The sequence below is a fragment of the Magnolia sinica genome, chromosome 7 (genome assembly GCF_029962835.1).
Source record: "Magnolia sinica isolate HGM2019 chromosome 7, MsV1, whole genome shotgun sequence".
NCBI classification, from domain to species: Eukaryota; Viridiplantae; Streptophyta; class Magnoliopsida; order Magnoliales; family Magnoliaceae; genus Magnolia; species Magnolia sinica.
The window spans coordinates 8,902,809-8,930,660 of NC_080579.1; the positions used below are offsets into that span (position 1 = coordinate 8,902,809).

Sequence of the window (27,852 nt, forward strand, 5' to 3'; positions counted from 1 at the left end):
AACTCTCCTCCAAAGAAAGAGAAAACAAAGCTACTCAGCCTTTAATCCAATAAACCAGGGAGAGGAAGTCTAAAACTATCTTAATAAGAGAAGCAAGCTGCAACTAATGAGATGGCAGCCAAGTAAAACGAGGAACTCAAAACTCAAATGAAAGAATTTTCATCAAGTGTAGGGTTGAAAGCTTCTATCGTTGGTATTAAGAACAGGAAGTGCAGCAGAGGACCTATCTCGAAAGTGGGTCCAGCTGAAAAGCCTCCTATTGCTGCTGCACTCCATCCTACCATCTAAAGCATACGTTGATGTGAGTTCTCTACCCAACATCTGCAAATAAACGGTTAAGAAGAGTTATAGCAGCTGTCCTAGTTCAACTAAAAGAAGGGCCAATGTCGATGGCCAGCTTCTTCCAATCTGTGATAGTTGGGGACAATCCAATCCATTCATGGTTCAATTCAAAAACCCGAAAATTTTGACTTGTTGTCGAGATGAATCAGGTTCGTCCAATACTCGAAAGATTGATGGATTGGATTTCATGAAAACATCAGCGTGGGCCTCACATTGATTTGTAGTGGATCCGGCCTCATGGTGCTGGATTATTGATAGTTGTGATTTTCAAATTTGTAAGCTTCTTTTCAACAGGGAAGATAAAAAAAATAAATGGTTGACATGATGAGGAATTCAGATCGAGTCAAGTTAGCAAAGCTAATTCCCTTGTCGATTGTCTAGTTGGGTCAACTCAGTTGAGTCCTAAGTCGAGTTGACTCTGAGTTTTAAGTCAAGTAACCATGTCATGTGAGCAGTTAAGATCTGGACACAAACCAAGCCAGCTCGTGATTGGTGGTTTGAAAACGCCCGGCTCGGATTGATTTGAATAAAAGATCAAATCAAACCAAGCTTCAGAGTCAACCTTGTTTGAAAAAAACAAACCAGGCTTGCTCAGCTCAAAGCTCAGTTTGATCCACTTGAGCTTTGGATATAATTCAATTTTGAAATCATGTCCTAATATGATATGTAAAAAAGGATGGACAGTGTAGATAATGCATATACATGATCTGGATAATACATAATATATATACACATTAATGCACGTTATTTCCTGTAGTTTGGTTCACTTGAGCTTTGGATGTGATTCAATTTTAAATCATGTCCTAAAATGACATGTAAAACCGGATGGACAGCTTGGATGATATACATCAACTAAGCTTGGCTTGGATATTTGGACCAAACCAAGCTCAAGCTCAAGCTCACCAAGTAAAAAACGGCAGGAATTTTTCATTCTTTTTGGCTTTTCTTTAAATTATCAAACAAGGAGCTGGGTTCACTTGTTGGGCAGAGATAGTGCCCGCATAATCTGTTCACAAAATCCAAGCCGTCCATCAGATGCACAAGTCCAAAATACTCCTGGTGCCAAAAATAAAACTGAACCAAAATTCTGTAGGGGCAACAAGCTGGGAGGGGACGCTCATCCTTGATTTGTGTGAGGGGCCCACCGTGCTGTGTATATGGAATCCAGGTCTTTCAGACCCTTCATCTAGACTGGATGAAGGATGGGGCCAAAAAATTTAGGTGGTTTTGTAACCAAGGTGAGCCCACCTTGTTCTCCATGATGTGGCCCACCTGAGTTCTGTATTGAGCTGATTTTTGGGTCCTAGGGGATTAGCTGACACGTGATGGACGGGTTGGATGTGATATATATACAAACACATGGGTCCCACATCTGCACCATAAGCTTTACCAAAATTTGAAATTTAAACAAGAAATTTTCTCAAAAAGCTCTTAGCGAGTGAAAACCTGTAACAAAGCCTGGAAAGAAAGCCAAAAAAGGATTCAGATCAAGATAGTGAAAAACGCCACAATGGATGGCTCAGTCACTTACCATCCACAGTGGACATCATATCAATGGATTGGATAAACCATGGGCCCCACTCTTACAAATTTGAAACCTGCAAGCATTGTATCCTACCTCCAATCCAATCCTTTTAACAAAAATCAATAACAGTGAAACAGTCAAAAAGGATAGCTGATTTAGTGGGCCACTGCTAAGGAATACCATTATTCAAAAACTCACGTCTAACTTGAAGATTCAACCGAGTCTTCAATTGACTCGACTCGACATCTAATAATTAAATTAAATATTCACATAGATATTTTTAAGTTTTAGTTGTAGCAAAAAATAGCTGTATAGATCAAAAGCCGGATCAGTAAGCTAGTCGAGTCACCTTGACAAGTGAGTTTTGTTGTAACTCTGCTCATATCCTAGAGAGTTGAATTGACTCGGCCGAGTTCCTTTTGAGTTAACCAAGTTCTAGAACTAGCAATACTGCAAACCAAGAGAAGAAACATACAAATAGAAACAAAATACTAGTGTAATCACTCCATAAACCTATAATAAGACTGAGTTTCTCATTGATGGTCAAAACTGCTGTTTTTATCTGATAATGGCAGATGATGCCTGTCAATTCCAGCAATAGTTTTTGAAGGCCGAATAACACAACCGAATGGATCGGCTGCAGCAAATGACAACCAACATTCAACTCTTACATGAGAAAAAGTCTACATACTACTACCATGAGAACTGAATTTCTAGTTCAATGAAAAGTAGCAAGAGAAAATCATAGCCAATACATTTTGGGCATTGATGAACAGAGCCACGACAAATCACTCTAGTAGTGTTCCCAATATATCATCATCTCTGTATAGGTGATACCTGAAATTTTCCAAAAAAAAAAAAAAAAAGAGGAAAAGAAGAAAAGAATGTTAAATAGATTCAAGCCTGTTTAGTCATTATTTTCATCATCTAGCCTCTCCCAACAATCTGGGGTTGGCTTTTGAGAAGGGGCGGCACATGAGCTAACTGCTGCAAAACCCATATGGAAAACAATCATTAAGGATACGTTTGGATGCACTATCGAACTGAATTGCAATTACTAGTCTGATAAAGTGGAAATAGCCAAACTGCAAATTTCCTCCTAACCACCCCCAAATGAGCAAACTGCCACAAAGCCCATGTGGAAAATAATCCTTGAGAATGCATTTGGATGTGCTATCCAACTGAATTGCAATTACTAGTATGATAAGAGGGTGTTTTTATTTATTTATCTACCACCCTAAATGGTGATAGATAATGATAACCCCCCTGCTGCTGTTTGGAAGAGTGAATTTACACCGCGATATTTGATATTGCCTTTTTGAAAAACAGATGAGAATGCATGAGAAATCCATGTCCCACTGTGATGTATGTGTTTGATCTGCGCTGCCCATCCATTTTACCAGTTCATTTTAGGGCATGATCCCAAAAATGAGGCAGATTATAAGCTCTAGTGGACCACACCACAGGAAACAGGTGGATGGTGACATCCACCATTGAAAGGTGAAACCTTCTGCGGGTCCCAAACTGATGTGTTTCTGTGATCCAACTTGTTCATATGGTCACCCAGACATGGATGAAGGGAAAACACAAATATCAGCTTGATCCAAAACTTCTGTGACCCCCAAGGTGTTCAGTGGTAGGCATTTAACTCCCCCTGTTTCTTGTTGCGTGATCCACTTGCGCTTTGGATCTGCCTCAATTTTTGGCCCATGCCATAAAATGAGCTGTTACACTCTATGGACGGCGTGGATCAGGCACATACATCACAGCGGGTCCCACAGAATTTAGAGGTTCCTCAGTATTAGCATCAAGTCAATCAAACGTCAATGTACCAACTGCGGCTGGCTGTAATTCAAATGGTAAATAATGATTATTTATTTACCTCTATTAACAGCAGTAAATAGAAAATCAAACACCCCTTAAGTAGAAATAACCAAAATGCAAATTTCTTCCTGAGGAACCAACATGAGCTAACTGCGAAAAAACCCATATGGAAAACAATCATCAAGGATGAATCTGGACATGCACTATCCAACTGAACTGCAATTACTAGTCTGATGAAATGCTAACAACCAAACTGCAAATCTCTTCCTGAGTACCCCATATGAGTGGGTATGGACTCCAAGTTCCAATTGTGTAACTTCAAAGTAGGATTTGAAAGAAAGGTAGCTGCAATTTTTTGGCTACCTCCCTATTATGAAAATTCTACAAAACATGTTACAGTTTTCATCATCTCCTGTTGATTAAATGAATGCTCTCAGTACAATTCTCATGTATCCAAATGCAGCCTGAGCAAAACAAGCAAAACCTTTATGGGCAGCCCATGTCGAGCAAAAGAAGTAAAGAACCTACACATCCCATCATGTAGTGTAAAGAATCGCCTTATCTAGGCCATGGCTACCAGACTGAGAAATGGAGGAAACTTCTCATTTTGTAACTTTTTCTTTTGTTATTTTATATATATATACTAGTGGGTATGGCACAGGTACAGCTACATGGGGGCTACTCATAGGAGATGGTGGGTGTGGAATGCATGCAAGGAACGGGGAGAAAGGGTGGAGGCGACTCACAAGAAAGAGAAAAAAAAAAACCTATGCCCTGAAATCTGCACCACTCCACACGGCATGGAGAAAATCCAAGCCATCCCTTGCTAACTGCACACAATCAAAATTCCCCAGATACCCATAACCTATATTGGAAATCCCTTCTAACGTCCTATCACATAAGAAAGGTAGGACTCCCCAAAAACTAATTGCTGGGCAAAACTGTCCGTTTGCTACTCGCATTATATATAGTAGTTGAATCATGTATAAAATAAATGCAGGAAATAGGAACCCAGAAAAGTAGGTATCTGCAAGGAGGAACAGGTTTCCCTTGTAGGTATCCATTTGCTACTTGCCTTATATATAGGCACTTCGATCATTGGATTAAATTGTCATGTACATCAAATCCGAGAGTAATTTCGTTTATTCAAGACAATGAAGGCAGTTTGACTAAGATTGCTGAGTCCCTTCTAAGGGCCTGTTTGGAATGCGGGATTAAATGGTATTGAATTGCATTAGGTGGAATTAACACCATTATTGCACAATGACTATATGTCTAGAAATACAATGGTATTTTGACCATCCAATCCCACATTTGGGATCAAATTCTTCTTTTGGCGAAAATATTGTATTAAGTGAAACCAATGTTTGGTGGACCATGGAATGATAATCGACATACCAGATTTCACAACTGATGCTAGTTACCTGTATGCATATGCAACTCGATTGTCACATATAAACGGTGTATATGGATGAACGCATAGATAAAACACATGCATCAACTGGGGCCTACAGATGTAGTGAATTTTGAAATCCACCAGAAATCCTACTGTATCTCCTACTAGGACTGAATGATATGATACCTGGATTAATCCAATTCTTCCCATCATTTCCAAATGCTGGATGGAATTTACATTGGACCAAATGCAATTCCATACCACCTAATCCCCCATTCCAAACAGGCCCAAGAATACGACATGTTGGATAGACAATAAGCAAATCAAGAATAAGGTAAAGGAAAGGTCATATTTCACATTGACAAGTATTTAAATGCTTTATTAAGCTTGATCTATTTTTGGGGTAATGATGGGAAACCATTTGCAATTCTTCATGGCTTCTAGAAATCCCTTTTTTAGTTTTAGTGCAAGTGGGAATTGATAAAGACGTTGATCTCTATTTGGAATTAAAATCATAGGTTCTGGGCCTTATGCACGTATTGCTTGCATTGGGTTGGCATTTTCTTTAAGATTGCCTCTAAGTGTCAAGTATCCATTCTAATTTCTCGAGTAAAATTTGATGTTATTCAAGTATTCATCAACAACCAAAAAACAAAATATTTCTGGCTTATGTTTGGTGAAAGAAGAGAAGAAAATAATGGGATAACAAATAAAATCCTAGGGGTTGGTTAAAAGTAAAAAAGAGTACACCGAATAAACCTTCATTTGCTTCTTTTTTTTTTTTTTAATTGCATTTTTATGAATTTTCTAAATTTTATTCATACTAGGTGTTTGGCATCCAAATTATAGGGGTTGGGTAATGCATAATAATTTTGTAGGAACAGGCATCACATTGGCATGTGAGTGGTGTTTGGTAAACATGTATCAGCGGCTTCCCTGCCACTCTTAGTGGGCAACTACTAGTATACTTGAGTGTCCTTTCAACCTATGTTCTAATGGAGATACATGTGCAAGGAGTGAAGATTCTAGGTACAAGATGAAAGGAACATAAAAGAGATAAGAGATGGAGAAGGGGGGAAGGAGAGAGATACGAGGATTGGAGAATATGTGAATTGGGTGTATTAGGGCAACCAACCCCACACGCACCATTATAATGGATCGGATTGGCAAGTTCCGATCAATTGCTCTATTTTAGTTTCATAATGACCTGAGATCTATACCTTAGCGAACGCACAAACGTGGTGATTCCAATCCTACGCGGCATGCCCCATTTCGACGGCCAGATCGAAAGATGTCCTATTAGAATCAACGGATGACACGCATCATACATGTGCGCACATATGATGTGGGGCCAACTTAGTATAAAATATCTTAAATAGTAAAATGTCGCTTTCAAACCTAGAAATCAACGCATTTACACCTTAACCCATACTAAGTCATTCTCCTCCCACATTTTCTCGCCCCTCTTTTCAACGGCGGCCATACCATCCTCGCCCACCTCAGATTGTATCTACCTCAACTTGAGGCACACACCCTAAAATAATATGGAAAAACAGATGGGCTATGAGGATTAAATGCATACATCAAGGTGCGCACCACATGTGCAACCCACCGAAATTTTGAATCAAACTGCATTTGTCTTGTCCCATGCAAGTGACGAGAGGTTCCTATATGGCAAGACAGGGAGGTTTTAACGGTGGTCATTGTTGTCACCATTGTTCCTTGCAATGTGGCTCACTTATGATCAGGCTCCGCTTGAAATTTGGGTCGTAGCCCTAACATGATATGGCATAATAGATAAACGGTCTTGATTTAACACGAACCTGAAGGTAGGTCCCATAAGTGGACAACATGTTGTTTGTGTTTTCTCCTACATAACATTAATTACAGGTTGGGTGGCAATAAATGCTAAGTTCAATGGTGGTATTCAACCCCACGATTTTCTGTGGTGTAGCCCACCTGTAATTTGGATTTACCTCATCTTTAGACCCCCACCCTAAAATAATGTGACAAAAAGGATGCACCGCATGGATTAATCGCATGCTTCAAGGTGGATCTACAAGTAAAGAACCTCACTCACCTTGTTGATGTAGACAACCTCTCTACATGTAGCGACCTTGACACTGACTACCTATTTTGTTTTTGTTTTTGTAAATACATAAGTGGGGTCTACATGAGCAATCTACTCCGTCCATGAGGTTGGCCAGCTCATGGTGGCCCTAATGAAGTTTGGATATCAACCAAAGAAAAAGAGAAATGGAGAGAGAAGAAAACAAGGAATTTCGGCCATCGAATGAGCTTCCGCCACTATAGGGCCCATATATACGAATCATACGCACATCAAGGTAGACCACACGTCGGCCACACTGGGTTGTGTGGACAGGTGGATCCCAACTTATGGCAAAATGGAAAAATGGCATAGATATTAACATATATATCAAGATGGAGTCCATTTAATGGGCCTAACATCAAGACAATGGGTAAATGACCCGTGCATTCACTTCAACGGTTGAATTAGAGACGGGGTGTATACGAATGGTTGAGATCGCCTCTCCTTCTCTATAACCTCCTTTAATTTCTCATTCAACTCTATCTTTTCTTTCTCTATATTCTTTCTTTCTTTTCTCATGTTGGTTTCTTTCATACAGAAGTGGTGGTGAGATGGATGAGAGAGGGTTATATGGGCAAGGATGGTATGGCCGTTGATGAAAAGAGGGGCGAGAAAATGTGGGAGATGGATGGCTCAGTATGGGTCGAGGCGTAAACGCGTTCATTTTAGATTTAAAAGCGACGTTTTACTATTCCAGATATTTTATATCACATGGGCCCCACGTCACGTGTGCACACATGATGATGCTTGCCATCCGTTGATTATAATGGGACATATTTCGATCTGGCCGTCGAAATGGGGCATGCTATGTGGCGTTAGAATCGAATCACCATGTTCGCCTGGTCGCTAAGGTATAAATCTCAGGTCATTATGAAACTAAAACGTGGTAACTAATCGGAACTCGCCAATCCGGTCCATTCCAAGGCTGACTGGCACCAAAAATCAAGCGTATGGAAGGTTAATTAGGGTATAGGTCTCACAATTTGCCCAGACGTTTTGAAACACTTTGGGCTTTTAGCCTGTGCAAGTGTGGCCCATGGTTTAGTGGTCAACGATATGATTGCCCCACATTGGATGGCCAATGAAAGATTCCTAACCCTTCAATCGGTGGCCAACAAATAGATGCTCATGAAAGAACAATAGCAATGGTCCACATTCAATCAAAGAAAGACTGGAGGTTTTCTACAATCTTCCAATATGGACTTTTCATACATAGGCAATGCGTGCCACCATATCAAGAGTTTGGATCATGACACTATCAATCCCACCTGTACAAATTGAAACCCTGAGCGTAGAGAGAGAGAGAGAGAGAGAGAGAGAGAGAGAGAGAGAGAGATTATCCCATCAGCTAATCGAATCCCATATCCAATCCCTAAAGGGGTTGTTTGGATTGACAAAAAGCAGGACTCAACCATGGAAAAGGAAATCAATTCTTCCTCATATATAATGATTTCCCCAGTATGCAAATCAATTTTCCTTTCTACTTTTCCTCAGAAAAGGACCATTTCTTTTTCTTCTCTAAAACCTATGGGCCTGTTTGGATCATGGGATTAGGTGGTATGGAATTGCATTTGGTACAATGTAAATTCCATCCGGCGTTTGGAAACGATGGGAAGGATTGGATTAATTCAGGTACCATATCATCCAGTTCCAACAAGAGATACAAAGGGATTTCTAATGGATTTTGAAATCCACTACATCTATGTGGCCATGTTAATGCGTGTGTTTTATCCATACTATCCATCTACATACACCCTTTACACGTGATAATCGAGTTGCATATGCACGCAAGTGACCAGCATCAGTTGTGAAATTTGGTTCATTGATTACAATTCTATGGTCCACCAAACACAAGTTTCACTTCATACATTGTTTTCCCAAAAGGAAGAATTTAATCCCAAATGTGGGATTGGACGGTTAAAATACCATGGTATTTCCAAACATATAATCATTGTGTAATAATGGTGTCAATTCGACCTAATGAGATTCAATAGCATTTAATCTCATCTCTCTCAAAAAAAAAAAAAAAACCATTTAACCGCACATTCCAAACAGGCCCTAAGAAATGAGATTTCCATCCTTTTTAGAGTCAACTCTCACTTTTTGACCGTTGACCATTCCACATTTCCATTGAGATCACGTATGCTAAACCAAACAGGTTATTTGAATATCCTTTTCCACAATTTCCCTATATACTTTTCCTCGGGTATAACATCTTCCTTCTCTCATCTAGTTTTTAGTTTCCACTATTCCAAATAGGCCCTAGGTGAAAACTTGTCCACCCTAGTGTTAAATGTTATTTGTTAAACATCCTTCAACTCAGCTAGTATCATGAAGAAGAGTCACCCTTTGACATAATTGTTGTACAAGTCCAAAATCATGAGGTAGCCATAGGTTGCATGCTCACGCATGATGGTTCTGTTCGTACTTGGAAAATACTGACCTCCACACTCAAGATTTCATCCTCAACCCATCCATCCTATGATGTTTTCTTGAATATTCAATTCATGAGTTCTCTCTATATGCCATTTTTTCTCTCTTGCGCTTTCAATCCATTTAATATTCTCCAAAGTAGAGGAACGCCTCAGAAAATAAATTATTTTCGTTATTGAAAATGGTTCCAGGATCCACTTTTGAGAGAATGCATGGTTGGTTCAGGCAGCTTATATGAGAGTGACTATTATATCTCTCAGGGTTACTAAATTTTGGGCAGTCTAGGTGTTGTGGGTGGCCATTGCAGGAATTTACGCAAGGAAAAGATTGAAGATATGACATGTTTGCATGATCTTCTGCAGAGATAGAAGCCATTTCCAGATGAAAGGATTGGATGGGTGTGGAAATCTGAAAGGTCAGGAAGCTTGTTGTTTAAATCTTTCTAGATGGCTCTTAGTGGTTCTTCGTCCCCAAGAGCAGTTCCCAACAGAGCGCATTTCATCTTACACTCCAATGGTCATTACCTCTGGGTGTCCATTCCCTAGAGTCATTCTTATTTGGCTTTTTTCAATAAACTTCAGTTATCATTCAAAAAAGATGTTACAACTGTCACGGGGCATTTTATCAAATATACTAAATTTCCAGCTGATAGTATGCGTGCTAGATGAGAAGGACATGCATATCAACATAAGAACTCAATACCAATGTCAACCATCTACTAAAAGAACTACAGAAATGAACAACATACTCTTTGTCACCCAATTTTACTTCAGTCCCTCCATATTCAGGTAAAAGTACAGTTTCTCCTTCCTTCAAGCTAACAGGAATAAGCTTCCCATCTCTGTCACGAGCACCAGGACCAACAGCTACCACTTTCCCAGAGTTCAGCTGACAAACACAAAAAATATTGAAACCAAATAAAAAAAAACTAATAAATAAAACAATTGGGAGAATCAGTGCAAGCCAAAGAGAATAGGTCAATGCCAAAAAAAAAAAAGAAGAAGAAGAAGAAGAAAAGAAGATAAATTACACCAAAACTTCCGAAAACCATTTCAAACTAGAAAATATTTAAGTTAAAAAATAACAATAAGCACCCAATTAAAGCAGCAGCCAAAGCGAATCAAAATAAGAAAACAAAAAATTGTTTTTCCTATCCTTATATTTAATACCCCCCATCTAGCTGAGATACCAAAATGTACCTGTTCTTTATATTTTTTATTCAATGAATATGTCGATGTTTAGAATATTAGCCAGAATGCAAAATCTACTAATTTATTTTTCATAGTGGAAGTTTACTGAACGTGAGGCCTTGCCATGGCCAGTTCTAAGGGCCTGAGCAAAATAGGAAGGTTGGCGTCTGGTGGGCAGCCAATCCTAACACTTCCCGATCTAGCATTGAAGCCAACCCAAATTTGCGGAGAAAGGCTTATAAGATGATGAGGATGATGAATGGAACTTTGTTCAAAATACGGGGGGTGGAGAAAATGCAAGAGTGAAATGGAGAAATGGAGTATGACATATGGCCCTACATATCCCCTGTTTGGCAAGGCTTTTAGTTTGCTTACACATTAGCAAAGGAAAATGAGATTTAGCCTCAATGTATGCATGTGATCTTGCCTAAAATATATTGCAACTAACATACTTCTTTCCGTTCTTCTAACATCCAATTTGAAAATTTTTTGGAGATCCTGTCCACCAAAAGCAGGTTGTTTACCAAAAACTACTATCACTTTGATGCTCAAAATCTAGTAGAGGATAGGCCATTTACAAAATTGTGCCTTCTTTTCAGCACGATTGTCAAAATCCACTTCTTGTCCCTTTTTTTTTTTTTTTTAAATTTTTTGATTTTACCCTCCAGCCACTACCTTTAGTAGAGAATAATATAAGCCATTGAACTAAACGGTGCTAAATGTAAGCCACGTTGGTTACTTTTAATGGCAACAACAAATTTTAGCAAGTATCAATAAAATTGTTTTATCATCCTCACCGATCCAAAAAAAAAACACATTACCTTAATCATCATCATAGCCCCGTACCAGCTATGCTTACAAATCATGTTCACCAATCATTTGAGAAGGGAATTTAGTAATTTACATGATTTTCTTGGCAAGGTTTGATGACCAGCAGCCCACTTCAGCAACCCTCCTTTACTTGGGCTAGTGAAAGGCTGAGGCATTGCTACCCAGCAGAGTTTCTCAAAAAGCCGGATTGGTTTTGGTAATACCCGATTCTCAGGTAGGTTTTGGACATGAAGAGTGGAAGCGAGTGGGTTTTAGTAATTTACCCTTGAAAAAGAAGTGCATGAATTCATTCCAGGCACTTACACATGATACATAGCAATTCACAGAAAGTGATAGCTAGCAAAAAAGGCAAAAATGATAAGGAGGATTTTGGGGACAGAGAGAGAAGGAGAGGGCGAGACAATTGGAAGGCTATTAATGAATTCGACAACCCACGCACGAATTTAGGAAAAGATATATATTGTAAGGTTGGTTCTCCAAAAGGGTCAGACTTAAAGCAGGGGCGGAACTGGAATAAGATTTTGTGAAGATGAGTAAGTTGGGAGGAGTCTCTTTATACATAGACATAGCTTTCTCTGGTTTGTCGAGCTTTAGAGATTGTAATGAAGCGAAGGTTAGAGTGCATCTTCAAGGTTTTCATCTTATTTATCCTTCATTGGTCATTGATTTGTGAAGGGGATTCTTCAAATTCCATGAAGTGGGCCTCTTTAATGGTGAAGGGACATTTGGATTCATGCGGTGTTCAAAATATCGGTATCACATTATGTATCGCATCCTCTTGGGATACAAATATGTATCGGTTATCGCATGGGATATATCATTTGTATCGGATAATATATCGCATTTTTTGGGAAACATGGGAAAACATTGGGAACATGGTAAAATTTTTCAATGAAACTTCAGGGATTGTTAAAAAAAACCTTAATACACACTTTTAAATTATAACATCTCAAAAAAGAAGTGCACATAATAGGTTTCTTTTGTATAGAGTCCTAAGCTATGTATTGTCTGATTGAACTAATGCAACTACATTAGAATTGAATGCATAACATTTAGAATGTATGTGATGATCATTTCATCAAACACTCCTAAATACTTCTATTTTTTAATTAAAAATGATTTTTATTTTCCAAAAATTGACAAGGACTTAACAAATCAGTAGATCAGCCCTCATACATGATTGATTTCATGTTTGGAATGCAACATTGCAAGCAATTTGGGAGATATTGAGGAAATTTTCCCAATTTTTCCCAAATCAGTCTATCTACACTCAAATTTCAAAATTAGAGTGTATGTGATTGTCATTCCATCAAATACTCCTAAATACTTCAAATTTAGTTTCAGTTGACAGTTGGTTGAAGGAAATTTTCGAAAAAAAAAAAAACACAAAGAAATGAACTAACTGATATCGAAATCAAAGCTCCAACTCCATGAATTTTTATGTAGAACATGAAGAACCAATGAATTTGTAACCATTCAACACTGATTTAACATAATTTCCACAAAAAAAAAAAAAAAAAGGAATCGAAATTTGAAAATGTTCACCAGATCGAACATGTGGGATATATCAGCACTATATGCGTGTTTCGTATCACAAAGGTGGGATACAAGATATATCGTAGAATATATCGGTTGATATGGTTGATATTTGAAACATTAGATTCGCATATGTCATTAAAAATTTTCAGAAGTTTGTTACAACACTCTAATAGAGATAGACTGATGAGAGGGTCTCTCATTGTCACCAAGTTTCTGCCTCTTGAGTGCTACAGTTCTCTTGTAATTCAACTTTTGTTAAAAATACTTTTTTCTACCCGTAAAAATATCCCCATTTCTCACTTATTTCTCACTTATTTCACCAATTCTAATAAATAAAACAGAAACTATTCAAAACTCTATTAGATTTTAAATCCAAAACCATAACTAGTATCTATTAATTAGAAATTTGAGGGGAAAAAACTAATTACATAGAAAACAAGCCTATTCTTAATATAAAGGTGTCTGATGTGATTTGTGTTGGATATCCCAGAATGAATAAAAAGGGGCAATCCTAAACCTAGATGAGATTTTTTTTTTTCAAAAACAAAAAAAAAAACAAAAACACCCAGAAGCATAAAACATCAAAGTGCATAAGATCAGACAGGAGAAAAAACAAGTTTCAGAGAAAGAGCCCTTCAGATAAGGTCTGATGAGATTATTCTCATCAGAAATTTCATCAAATTGACCAAGAAAAAATAAAATACTGCAACCCATGTGATATTTTCAAATTAAACAACCATAAGCAGATAAATCATTGACTGAACAAGACAATGCAGAAGAAAACAAGTTGCAGCAAGAACGTGAGCCATTTTTTGCAGGTAAGGTTTGATGAGGTGATTTTATCATATGTTCTATCCTTTGAATAGAGAAGGAGAGATACTGCAAAATGAGATCAGATTTTTCAAATTAAAACAACATCTAGACGCAGAAAAATTAGTGTTTGAACAAGATCAGAACAAGAAAATCCAAGCTTTGGAATGAATAATTGCTATATCTTTCCTTCGGATAAGGACATCTGGTGAGATTATTTTTCATCAGATATTCCACCAAGTCAATCCCAAAAAGTAAATAACAAGAACCAAGGTGAGATTTTCTGATTAAAACAATAACAAGAAGCATTAACCAGTAACTGTATTGGTAAATGCAGCTATTACGCCTATGGATAAAAGGATAACCAGCCAATTAGTTAGGATTACAATCCTTTCCATATTGGGCCCCTTGTAGCTGATGGTGAAGGGCCATTTCACTGGATTTGGATTCGGGAAATCTGAATTTGGGCTTCCAGGATATTCCTATATATAATAAACTCCAGAAGACTATCAAACAGAACATGAAGTATGAGAACTCACCCTCGTTTGAGTATCAGTTCAGTTCTGTGATCAACAGCCTTATGGAATCCCTCTTCATCATTGGAAAACCCAAACATAGGCGGCTATTAAACTGAATCATAAATGCAGGGGTGATCTGCGCAAGGAGTGATTGAAGGTGCAGATCATGACACGTGTAGATAAATGGATCCGGTCCACTAATCAGCTGGTGTCACCATGAACATGTCATCGCCAAAAAATAATGAAGGCCCATTCTTCAGGTAGGCCATATGTGTACACTGAGAATCAACCGTTAGTCATCTTTTCTCTAACCGTTCTTTTTTTTTTCTCTCATACAAGAGTGGCCCACCATATGAGTGGACTGGCCTGATTCCTGGGCTGTGGAAAGTTCATGGCATGTACTACCCAATGAATGGAATGGATATCGCACTCATGAGCCACATTAGCACACGTGCTGCAAACTGTCCTAGCATTTCTATAATCGATTAACGTCAGGCTAAAAATAACTTGCAGACAGATGTTCATGTGATACTCTACCATGCAATCAAAAAACGAAAATAAAACAAACCCAGATGAGAATTTTCCAACTAAAACGATACCAAGAAGCATATGGAGCTATTCAAGTAAGATCAGACAGATAAAAGGAACGAGTTGCAGATAGATTTCAATCAGATATAACATTTTTCATATTAAAATAATAACCAGGAGGCGAAAACATCACTTAATACGATCATACAGAAAATAAAAGTAAAAAAGAAGAGTTGCAGACAGAATTTTCATCAGATATTCTAGCAAGCCATCAGAAAATAGAAAATAAAACAGATGAGAGTTTACGAAATAAAACAATACCCAATAGAGGAAAATATAGCCTGAATGAGACTGTATTATGAAAAGAGAGAGAGGGATGAAATGGGAGCTGGTTTTTTTTTTTTTTTTTATACTGAAGAGAGAGAGAGAGAGAGAGAGAGAGAGAGAGAGAGAGAGAGAGAGAGAGAGATGGGGATTTTTACCTTGTTGGTCTTCTCGGGGAGTAAGATTCCTGCATTGGTTTTCGATGGAGGGACGATTTTTTCGATCAAAACACGATTGAGGGAAGGAATCAAGCGCTTCGCCATGAGAGTGAGAGAGAGACGAAAAACCCTCTGGAAAAACCCTCTTTTCTTGCCTCTGTATTTTGGTTTCAGCTAGATAGGGTTTTAGATGGGTTTATGCGGGTAGTAAATTGACGATAGTGCCCCTGGCTTGTACTCATCTGCCGCCGTTGTGTACAGTCAGGGCCCATATTCCGGTCATCCAGACCGTTTATTATGTCCGTACTGTGGATGAGCATTCCTTCAAAAATCTCCCACATTGAGGATCTACCTTTTGATAAGTGGCCCGAAGTTAAGAAAAAATTCAATGACCGTCCATAGAAAGGGCCTAAGTATTTGACGGATAGGATTGTTCTAAATCTAGACACAATCTGGTTCATCCACCATCTGATGTGGGTCTTATAAGATCAACGGTCTGGATCAATGAACCATAACCCCACTTGTAAAAAATGCCCAGATCCATAACTCAAAGAGCCAGATTTTCTTATCAGAAATGATCAGATACAGCGTCTTCATCATAAGTTATGACACAGCCATTTTTTATTGCAAAAACGTCACGTGTAGAATATCCAATCCGTACAAAATGTGGGCCATGCCATGATTGTATCCTACAAATAGAATCAATTTGATCCATTCATTGGGTGGACCACACAAGTACATTAGTCATACCATTGGCTGTAAATAAGTGATCTGGTACACCGAGTCGTACAGTTGGCGGTCCATTTTTTTTATGTTGTGTCTCAGTCAGATTAGTATTTCAGCCTATTTTTATATTAGATCATCATCATGGTGTGGCCCACATTCCTAACGGATTGGATCTTCTGCGCATGTGATATGCTGGCCGGGAAATGGCTGTATCATAACTCATAGGACAGCCGTTGTACGTGATCATTTCTCTTTTTGGATCGAGGTCTGAGAGTAGAAATGTGTAGGGTTGTAACTGGGCTGGGCTCAGTGTTTTGGGCCGATGTTTGGACGAATCTGAGGGGCGCACAATCAAGTAGGCCAGACTGGATGCCTTAGATTTTGATGTCTAAACCCATCCAAGACCGATCATGGGCCATGGACCGTCCATTTACCTGAGTCGACTTGGAATTGGTACTGGTGTGGGTCCACACAAGTCACTTTTGACTCGGGCAAGCCAGGCTGATTTATTTAGTGTTGTATATGAATCGAGTCAACTCAGTTAACTCACTCGATGTGACTCAGAAAAAGCACGACTCAGCCGAGTTAAGCTAATTTTTTTAGCTTGAAATTTTTTTGAGTCAAGTCCAAGATAGACCAAGCTTGACTGGACTTGGCCCAGAACTTAACCTGAACTTGACTAAGTTCAAATCAATTCGATTCGGATCAAGTTCACTTAATATAAATATTTTTATATATTATATTATATATATTATATATCTTTAAATTGGTAAAATCAAAACTTAAACTTAGCTTGTAGGCCCGAGTTTGAACTCAAACTTGACTCGAAAGATTAAGCTCAAGCTTGTTCGAGCTTGACTCAGGCTAACCTGAGTTGCTAATTGAGTCGAATTGGGCTAGCCAATCAAGTTCAATGACCGAGCGAAGCCGAGTTCAAGCTAGGGTAGCTTGCTGGCCTAGTTGAGCTGAGCCGAGCTCAACTAGGTTGACTCGTGTACAACTCTAGATTTACCCTTGCTTTGTGAGTCATGACTCGACTCAAACTTGACTGAGTTGAGATGAGTCACTGAGTCAAGAAACCAGAGTCATGGCTCAATTGCTTAGATCGCAAGCTAGACTGGGATGGTGTGGATACTTACCTATTGTATTTGAGCTGGAGATGATTGGCCCACCTAGGCCTGACCCAGTTGCAACATAGAGAGAGTTTGTCCCATACCATTTTGTTCAGTTCATAGTTTATAGGAGTGGGGCCCACGGCTCAGTCATCCTAATCAATATCATGGGGAGCAAATTAGGTGCAGCCCATCCGGCCCCACCCAACACTGTGGGGCCCACGTTGATGCATGTATTATATATCTGCGCTGTCCATCCCTTTTGCCAAATCATTCGTGACTTGAAATTTCATCATTTTCAAGCAAAGCATATATTTGAGCAGACTTATTATAATCATTGTGTCAAAAATTACATATCTCACTAATTAGTTATATTAAAGTTGATTTAGTAATTAAATTCAAACCCCCCTAAATATATCATTCATAGCTACTTTTGGATTAAAGTTGATTTACAATCCCAGGTCCCAAACAGATCCCATGGGATTAGGAGGGATGGGATGGATTTTAAGGTAATGATGGTGGTGTTAGTGGATCGGTTTAAGATCCATGGGATTGCTATATCCGGGGACAAGTTCACCGAGTCCGTTTGAATCGGTTTAAGATCCATAGGATTGTATGTGTGACATCTACTATCATTCTTTTATTTTTAATTTACTTATCTGAGTAGTGAATACGGATCTTATTTTGTTAGTATTATTCTAGTTGTTATATGTGTTACTCTAAATATAATATTTGATGGTTAAATGTTTTATTTTATATGAGAGCTTATTAATTGCAGGTGTTAATGTACAAAACTTGAATTTAGTGTATTCAATACCTTAAGTTGAGTAGATTGGGTTGGGTCTGGCCTTGGGCCACTCTTCTTAAATTTGGGCTGCGCTGAGGTCAACTTGACCCCTTATAAAAAAGGTCGATACTCCAGCTGAGTATGAGGCTTAATATGCAAGCAGTTAAAAATGGTATACATGGCATGTATTAATACTGCTAATCTAATATTGCTAATCTCACGTTCTTGAATATTTTTTTTTAATAAGACCATTGGACAATTTAACCTTCAAATGAATTTCCAGTATTCTAATATTTAGATAATTAAATAAAAGTTGCTTTTGGACATTCAGGTTGAAAATTTTAAACTCCACACATGCATTTTCTCAATAATTTTATAACAGTTTGCATATCATCTATCAAACTCAACCAGACTCTCAAAATCCCATCCAACTGCATGTGTTGCAACAACTCGGGGCTTTTTATCTCAAATCACCCACAATTCCTCCCATTTACTGTCATCTACTCGAAGTAATTTGGATGGAAGTAAATGGAGGTAAATGAGTGGAATTATGTAGGGGTGCACACGGGTCGGTTCTATCTAGTTCTGGGGTGAAACCGAAACCGAACTGTTCCCAACGGTTCTACTATTTTCAGAACCGGAACCTGACCGTTAGTACCCTGGAACCGAATCGGAACCGGACTGTGAAAAACGGTTCGGTTCCGGAACGGTTCCACGGTTCTAGGCTTTTCGCTCTCTTCCAATCAAATGAACTATATTGTTTAGATCTTATTGCCTAAAATCAAGTCATTTCAATGCTCAGGTGGGCCACAGTTATAGAACAAATGGACGGCTATGAAAATTCGTTATAACCATCTATTTTGCTTTGCACATAGTAGCCCACCTGGGAAGTGAAGCAGACTGATTATCTCATTAGTTTGCCCCACGTGAGGGAAAGCTCGGATCTCGAACATGTGGACTTGATGTAAGGAATATGCAAGGCAAGACATGTAGTGATCGGGACCGTTGATCTGGTGGCCTGCGGTGTGGATCGGATATTTCACAAAGGTAGCAGTTATTGGACAACTCTGACCGTCCAGTTGTACTAAGTTTCCAACTGTTCCATGTAGAGCACTGTTCTAAGAGTTCCATTTGCAGGTCGATTTTTGGATGGCTAAAACCGTCCAATCCCCTTGATTTTGGGGAAACGGCCTATCCACATGATGGCCCACCAGAATAACAGTTCCGATCTACACCAGGAGGGTAGTGCATAGAATATCTATACAGCGCTCGCTGCATACAAGCATTCCTCAGCCTCACAACAACAACAACAAAAATTACGAGGAAAATAATAACAACACCAATACCAACAACAGCAACAACAACAATGGAAACGGGTAACAGAATCAATCGTTCTATGATACTATCTGTATGAGTAGTATAAAGGCGTTTGAGCAGAGATGAGCATGTTAAGGGGTTACAATTGGAACGTACCATTTCTTCGCCCTTGAAAGCATTGAGAGAGGGTAGAGGCAGGGGCAGGGGCAGCATTGCAGTCGGCGAGAGAGAGGGCAGGGTAGGGGCGAGAGAGATTAGGGTTTTTATTTTTTGTTTTTTCAAAAAAAAAAAAAAAGGTTTTAAACTCATATTTGGATCAACAAATTGGATCCACGATTCGAATTCACGATTCGGATCAACAATTCGGTTCACGGTTCAGTTTGGTTTTACAGGACCCTAAACCAGAACTGATCCGTATCCAACGGTTCTTGAAAATTTGGAACCGGAACCGGAACCGGTGCTATTTAGAACCGGACTGATCCAACAGTTCTGGTCCGGTTGCACGGTTCTACCAGTTCGATGTGCACCCCTAGAATTATAAGTAAATGTACATGTAAATGTAAATGAAATCATCTCGAAAAGTAAATGGGATGAAATGCTTTTTTAGTTCCATTTAAGAGTCACGTAAAAATGTCACTATGCACATGTCACTTAATAATACTCCAAAACAAAGCAAATATAGGCTACATCGCTAAATTTATGCCCAAAGAATAATCCAAACTGTCCAAATGATGACCATTAATTGATGGTTAAAAAATTGGCAAGTTTGTGGCTTACCTGAAACTCTAAATTCCTTATTTTAGCTAAAGTATATATTTCAATGGACTTATTATAATCCTTCTATTAAATATATCAAATATATAGACTAAGTTAAAGTGTGTGTGTGTATATATATATATTAATGTGAAAATATTAAAAAATTCAAATACATTCAAATTCCTCTCATTTACTCTTATCTAAACTAAATATTTTGATTTCAAATGCATTTCATCTCAATTCATTTACCTCTCATTTCATTTTTCATTTACTTCTATTTACAAGCTCATGAAATAACCCTAAAATTACTCTCATCCAAACGGCTCATTTCTGTGTTTGTGCGCACAATACAATTGATCTAAACCGTCCGTAATTAGTCTGGCCTATAACCTGGCCCACAAGCAAAAATCACCTTAATTGGATGATCCTTTCCACGTGATCATATGGCCTTTTTGTTTTTATTTATTATTTATTTTACCTTTACGTCCGTCCATTTTCCTGGCCATGGATGGGATGCTTATGATCATTTAATCAAAAGAAACCCCAACAAATGGATGATTCAAAATGTCAAGTGGACATACTACATGGAGAATCTCAGCCGCCCACTTTTTCAAGATATTGATTACATGGTTAGATCATCCAAGATGGACATAGTGAATGGTCCAGAATCAAGATCGGTTAATTGGACCGTTCATGTGCCCTTATAGTACTCTGGCAGCATCTTAAATCATATCTCATGCCAGGGATGGGCCCTGGGGAATGGTCCAGCTGAAAGGTTCCACAACCATTTGGGCTTTCAGCTTGTACCAGTGGGGCCCATTATTCGATGCTCCAGACCAACGATACGATGGGCCCCACTATTGGATGTCCCATGCTACATGTAAAATATTTGGCCGAATGGGGTCCACAATAAGAACGGTTTGGATGCTCCATTTCTTCCAGTCTGAGGGATTTTTTCTGGATGCTCCGTCCAAAGTGGGGCCCACAATAAGAACGGTTTGGATAACTGAACCATGGGTCGCCACGCCAAATTAATGAGCTGTACATGAGTTGAGTTAGCTGGGTCTACTCGCTCGACTCAACTCGGAAAAGCTCTACCCATCTTGGCTCAAAATTGGATTTTCAAACCAAGTTGAGCTGCTTTTTGGAGCTCAGAAATTTGTTGGCTTAGTGACTTGGATATTTTAACATTGAAGCTGCTCACCAGGTGTTTGATGAAATGACTCAACAAAGTGTTATTTCAGGTGCATATATTCTCCGCATGATTGGCGGGTGGTGAGGAAGGAATGCATACCAAATAAATCACTATGTTTTGAGTGTATACATTTTCCTCCTATTTTTATTTTGATAATGCTCACCGAGTGTTTGATGAAATACTTATAAAGTATTGTTATTATTTTGCATTCATTGAGAAATTGAAAGTGCGATTTATGTGCTTGCGAAAAAATATCACAGAGGCTTGAACACGGCTTAAACTATCCCGAGTTGCTGATTGAACCAAGCTGAGCTGGCCAGCCAGGCTCGAGAGCCAGTCCGAGAGTAGTTCGCTGGGTTAGCTATAAGCTGAGGGGAGCTGTGCCAAGCTAAACTCGATTGGACTCATGTACTTCAGGCATTACCTCTAAGGCCCATCTCAAGCCCATATGTTGTGAGCTTGAATTTGCAATGGGCCCAAGCCCGCCCACACCCACTTAGCCCTACTACAATGATCAGATATTGTACATTTTTTAGGCTCTAAGTTTGTGCAAATGGAGTCCATGGTTCAGTGATCCAGACCGTTGATGTGATGGCCCTCACCATGGATGGTTCATCACGGAAAAGCTCCTAGTTCTGAAGATCCCAGCTGTAGAATCTTTAACTTTTTATCGGTTGAACTGGAATGACCTTTCATGTACCATCGACAGTGGGCCCCACATTATTAATGGTCTAGATCATGGAAAGTGGAGCCCATATTATCAACGGTTTGAATCAGCGGTGGTCCTTGCTTGTAACAACGAAGAACCGAACAGCAATGTACGATTCGGTGGACCGAGCATGGAATAATCTCTTTTTATGTTGTCCTTCTCTTTCTCTCATTCTATTGTGACGTCATAATTAGAGAATTGATCAGATACAGCCGCTGGATCATAAGTTACGATACAGCTGTTTTTTTCAGCCAACATTTCATATTAGGAGAATATCCTAGCCGTCAAAATGATGGGGTACACCTTGCTGGTACCTGGTTCAAAATCATATCGATCCAACCATCAATCTGGAAACAACATCAAAATCAACGGACACTGAATAATATGACTCAATGTAGCGGTTTGACCCATCAATTAGTAGATCGGTTTGATATTCATAGTTATATTAGGTTCGGCCATATTTTCAACGGATCAGATATTCTACACATGTGACATGTTGGGAGGTAAATGGTGCTGCATCATTACTCATGATACAGCGTAGCTGGTCATTTCCCTCTTAACTAATATATCAAATGTATTTGACATTCATCAGGTGGGCCCACCTTGAACATGCCTATACCAAAAATAAAAAATCCTTCCAGAGAACTACAGGTGGGCTACGATATGAGAAAAATCCAATCCAGGAGAGCAATGTATATATTCAATGTACATTAGTGGCCCACCTAATGAGTGGATCGTCTTGATTTTTTGGGTAGAGTATGTTTACAGTTTGCCCCACCTGATGGGTGGCCTGGATCACTCTCCTGGCATAAATTATGATGACAGAAACCCTTTTAACTATTTTCCATTTATTGTATAGTAGAATTTAGGTTCTTTCTCATGCACTTAGAATTTTTACACGTGTCCCTTTATTGGCTTAAATTTAAGCGTCCAATTTATAGGACCCATCAGGGTCCAGAGCTGTACACGAGCCGCCGAGTTAGCTCGGTGAGCTCGCTCAATTTGATTCAGAAAAGCCCGACTTACCTCGGCTCGAAATTGAATTCGGATCAAGTTTAGCTGATTTTTGGAGCTCAAAAAAATTTCAAGCCGAGTTCAAGTTCGCTCTATCTCGACTCGGATTGAACCTCAACTTAAACCAACTCAGATCGAATTAGTTTGGTGACTCAGTTATTTTGATGTGGATGTTGCTCGCCGAGTATTTGATGAAATAACTCAGCGAAGTGTTGGCGAAGAAGGAATGAATATGCCGGGTGTTTGATTTTGATATTGTTCGCCAGGTATTTGATCTCGATGCTACGCTTCAGGCATTTGATGAAATACTTATAAAAATTTTGTTACTGTTTTGCATTTTTTAAGAAATCAAAAATGCATTATATGTAATTGAGAAAATACCACATAGGCTCAAATTCAACTCAAATTGAATTCAACTTGAATTGGCCCAAGCTGCTGAGCAAACCGAGCTGACTTGGCGAGATAAGCTCATAGACCGAGCCAACTTTAGATGCTAGCCGAGCTGAACAAATGCTAGCCAACTTTAGATGCTAGCCGAGCCGAACAGAGCTATGCCAAGCTTGACTGGACTCGTGTACACTCTACCTATCCCCTCATAACAAATTGCGTTGAGCGATCCCGAACATCGCTCAATCGATGTTGATTCATTGAATCTGGATCGTTCGTATATCCATTTCAACCGGATTAGAAGGGATTAGGTGGGATGGAATTCATCTGGTCCTGTGCCAATTCCATTCCATGTTTGGGAAGAATGGAAAAGCTTGGAATTACATTTAATGGAATTGCATTGGGTCACGTTCTAATTTCACTCAATGTTTGGAAAGTTATGTAGGTCCCACCATGATGTGTGGGCTATATCCACACCGTCCACCCATATATATAGATTATTTTAGAGCATGGGCAAAAAAATCAGGTAAATCTAAAGCTCAAGTGGACCCACCATAGAAAGCAATAGAGATTAAATACTTACCGTTGAAAACTTCTTTGGGGCCACATAAGTTTTGGATCTACCTCATTTTTAGGCCCATGTCATAAAATGAGGTTTCAAAGCAAATGAACAATTTAGATATAACACATATGTTATTCTCAGTGATTTCAAATGATAGTGGGTATATCCATCCAATGTACCACCATATTATCAACAAAGCACGGCATTAATTTTATCCCATGGCAACAGGGGACCATCCCTGCCGTGGGTAATAATTATGTTTTTTGAATCCCATCCCACCTAATCCCTTCTAATCCCATCGCCCAAATAGACCTTAGGGTGTGTCTGGCCGGACCAATCCCATGCGATTAGGAGGGATGGGATCGGTTTCAAGGTAATGATGGTGGTGCCAGTGGACGGTCGGATGTCCCATGGGATTGGGACCAAAATCGCAGGCCAGTTTGGATACTCACGGGCATCTTGGACGAGTAATGTGATGCCGTTTGGATGCACATGGGATTGAGCATTACACGGTGAGGCATTCTTGCAAGTCGTCCCATGCATATCTACCTTTATCGGTATTAACAGTACAGATTTGACTTATTCAAAATGGCTTGGCTACCCCTCTCAAACCAGCCCCCCTAGCCGGTGGTCGGTGCTGTGTGGGACCCACAAAGATGTATGTGTTTCATCCATACTGTCCATACGTTTTTTTTAGTTCATTTTATACCACTACAGTAAAAAAATTGGCCTAATCCAAATCTCAGATGGACCACGTTACATGAAACATATTTTAATGAGTTTTATGCATTAAAAACTCTGTGGGCCCATAAAAGATTTGGATATAGTTGATCTTTATTTTTTCCCTTCACCTGCATCTGTTATATGTACTAATCAACATATTAGATGTCATGTGAACAGTACTGTGGGGATTTAGATGATTTTAATGGTGAATATCCATTTTTGGCAGTTTTTTTTGGTGGTGTAGTCCACCTGAGATGTATATCCTTGTCATTTTTTAGTATAGAGCCCTGAAACTGAAGTCGAAAATGGATGAACTGCATCAAGTAAGATAAGTATATGAAATAAATGTGGTAAAGTAGGAATTGCATTCCATGTAACATAGCATGATGGTATGCTTAAGTCCAGTACGATAATTGTTTACTAGGGAAATCAAGTGACTAAAGTTTGTTGACAATATACAAAATAAAAAACACAACTACAATACCTGTTAGCAATGCAGCTAACGTTTCGCCCCTTGACACGTCAGCATCATCCGTTGAAATCGCTCGAGAAACCACTGTTCGGGTCATCTGTTCGGTCAACGACCATGAAGTCCTCCGGGAGGCGAGCCCATCGCTGGAATGGAATGCAGGTGCCTCGATGTGCGGCGATACTATACTTGCCTGAGCAATAGTGCCAGAATGATAACTCTCCCTATAAGCTGCAGCTTCTCTCCAGTTCTTGAAGGCCCGGAACCTACTACCGCTGTATCTTTCTACTTCCAATTGGGCCTCTTCCCAGGATAGATAAATCCCTGCACGACGACCAACTAAAACAACACAATATTTTTCTTTCTTCATCTACAGAAACAAATAACACTCAATCAATTCAGGAGATCGCATAGTGAAATGAAGATAACAGATACAATAAGATATATGTAGATACAAATGTCTATATCTGATATTGAAGAAAGAGAAGTGAGATGAATTTCTTATTTGCACCTGCCTCGGTGGGGCTATTGCATTGCATGGAAACCCATCTTAACACGTACCTTGGTCCCTCGTTGAAGACCTGTATTAGATCTTACATGTGCCAAAATTTTGAATTTAAGATTTTGGCTAATATCATGAATGTCTACTTGATATGATGATATGAAAGTATTATAGTTATCGATTGTAAGCAGTTTAATGTCATCCACAAAATGTAAACCTACCAGGATCAAACCAATCCGAAACCAAAAAAGGAATCCACACAACCAAGCCGAAAAAAGAAAGGGAAAAATATTATTTATTACAATTCCAGAAGCATAAACTGTATCATCATCGGACGAAGCCCATTAAACGGAACCACTAGCACCATCACCAAACTTCTTCGGAGGGTTTGTTTTAACCAATCCACGTGGCGCTTAGGGCGTAGGCTAACAAAGAAGGATGCCATGTTCTCATCACTGCTTAAGAGCTGACTAACTTCAATAAACTCAGAGTTTGTTAGGTCCTGCACCTCTTCGAGGACATCCAGAACTTTACTAGTTCGGTTGACCTCATTTCCCATCCCAAAGTCGCGCATAGCGTCTGTAACAGACCTCAGAGAAACGCCAAATACATCAGATGGTCGAGGTGGGCGTTGTCGTTTTTTGGTGCTACTCCCACTCCCACTCCCACTGCGGCCATGATCTGTATCAGATGTCTGAGTAGGAGTGCCGCGATAGCATCGATTTTGCATGCTCGGTGTGTCCGAGGAAAATTGACCACACATAGTCCCTATAGAATCCCCTAACATATCCCCGGAGAGGTCAACATGATCGTCAAGATCGTCATCTAACTCCGTCCAAGTCTCGTTCAGATATCGATTAATCCTAGATGACGATGCAGCCATTGTCCTTGATCCCTTTACATAACGTCCGGTTGCTTAATCAGAGCCGACGATAACCCCTAGGTCATCCATTCTCTCGATCCTCTTGCCCCGTAGTCTTGGAGCGCGTGGGTGTGTCTACAGAAATAGAACACTCCACATTATTTTCATGTATTCAGATTTATATAATCAGAGGTTTGGGTTGAAAGCTAATACATGGAATAGGCAGATATAGAACAACTAGATTTAATAGTACCTTGAGATACTTTTCCCATACTTCATCTGGCGCAATGACCACCATACGCTCATTGTCCCAGCCGAATCCACTATGAGCAAGCATGTCCCTGACAGCATTGTACTCTCTTTTGTGATATTGGAGTCTGTTTTGTACGTTCTGCCAGCTGACAGGCACCCCAGTTTGTCTTGTCACTTGCTCGGTCACAACTTGATATGCTTCTCTTTTGAAGCCATTGTCGGCTTTCCTTCCCAGGGCAATTTGTTCCAACAATGTGTTACATAAAACTTGATCCATTGGAGAGCTCCACTTGCTCTTTGTTGCCCAGAAGAGGGGTTCTGCAAGGGATTTGACTGTCTTTTCTCGCGGTGAATATCATGTAGGTAAAGCAGGGGACCGAATGGGCGACTGTATTGGTGTGGATGTATCAGATAAACAATTGTCCGACATTTCACCTACATAGAAAACAAACTATTATGTGCCTTGTTATTCAAACAATCAAACCACCCAAGTTCATATGTGTAAAGAAAGTCAGAGAGTTTTAGACAAATTATACAGTTGATTAACAGGACGCAAAATAATCCTTGTCCACTCCATTTAGTTACAACACGTTTGGTGTAATGTACTTCATATGTCAAGACAGAACTTGTAAAAAGTAAATAATAATGTAACGGCTATCTACTATGCTATCTTATCCTACTATTACATTGCGCATCTGCCCACATTCACTCTGAGATGGCATCGCGTGCCCTAATCTGCGCTTCTTTCTCCATTTGATTCGATCGAAATAAACACTGTTGCTCATCATGCATGAAGACCTCGGTGGGTGTAGCGTTACCCTCCACTTCGCTTACTGATATACCAGCAGCCTGTAGATCTTCACCGCAATCAATATCAGATCGAATGAAATTATGTAAGATAAAGTAAGCAATGACAACTTTCACTTGTGTTTCAAATGGATACTGGATCAC

At 39.3% G+C, this 27,852-nt stretch overlaps 1 protein-coding gene across 1 annotated transcript; it reads right to left on the reverse strand.

Annotated features, from left to right (window-relative positions):
- Positions 1 to 2,377: 2,377 nt before the first annotated feature.
- LOC131251005 (10 kDa chaperonin, mitochondrial-like) lies at positions 2,378 to 15,681 on the reverse strand. The gene is made up of 3 exons (XM_058251440.1): positions 15,529 to 15,681; positions 10,379 to 10,518; positions 2,378 to 2,704 (listed from the first exon to the last, which is right to left on the reverse strand). The coding sequence occupies exons 1-3, from the start codon at positions 15,631 to 15,633 to the stop codon at positions 2,656 to 2,658; spliced, it is 294 nt and encodes a 97-aa protein (XP_058107423.1). The 5' UTR covers positions 15,634 to 15,681; the 3' UTR covers positions 2,378 to 2,655.
- Between the last annotated feature and the right edge of the window lie 12,171 nt (positions 15,682 to 27,852).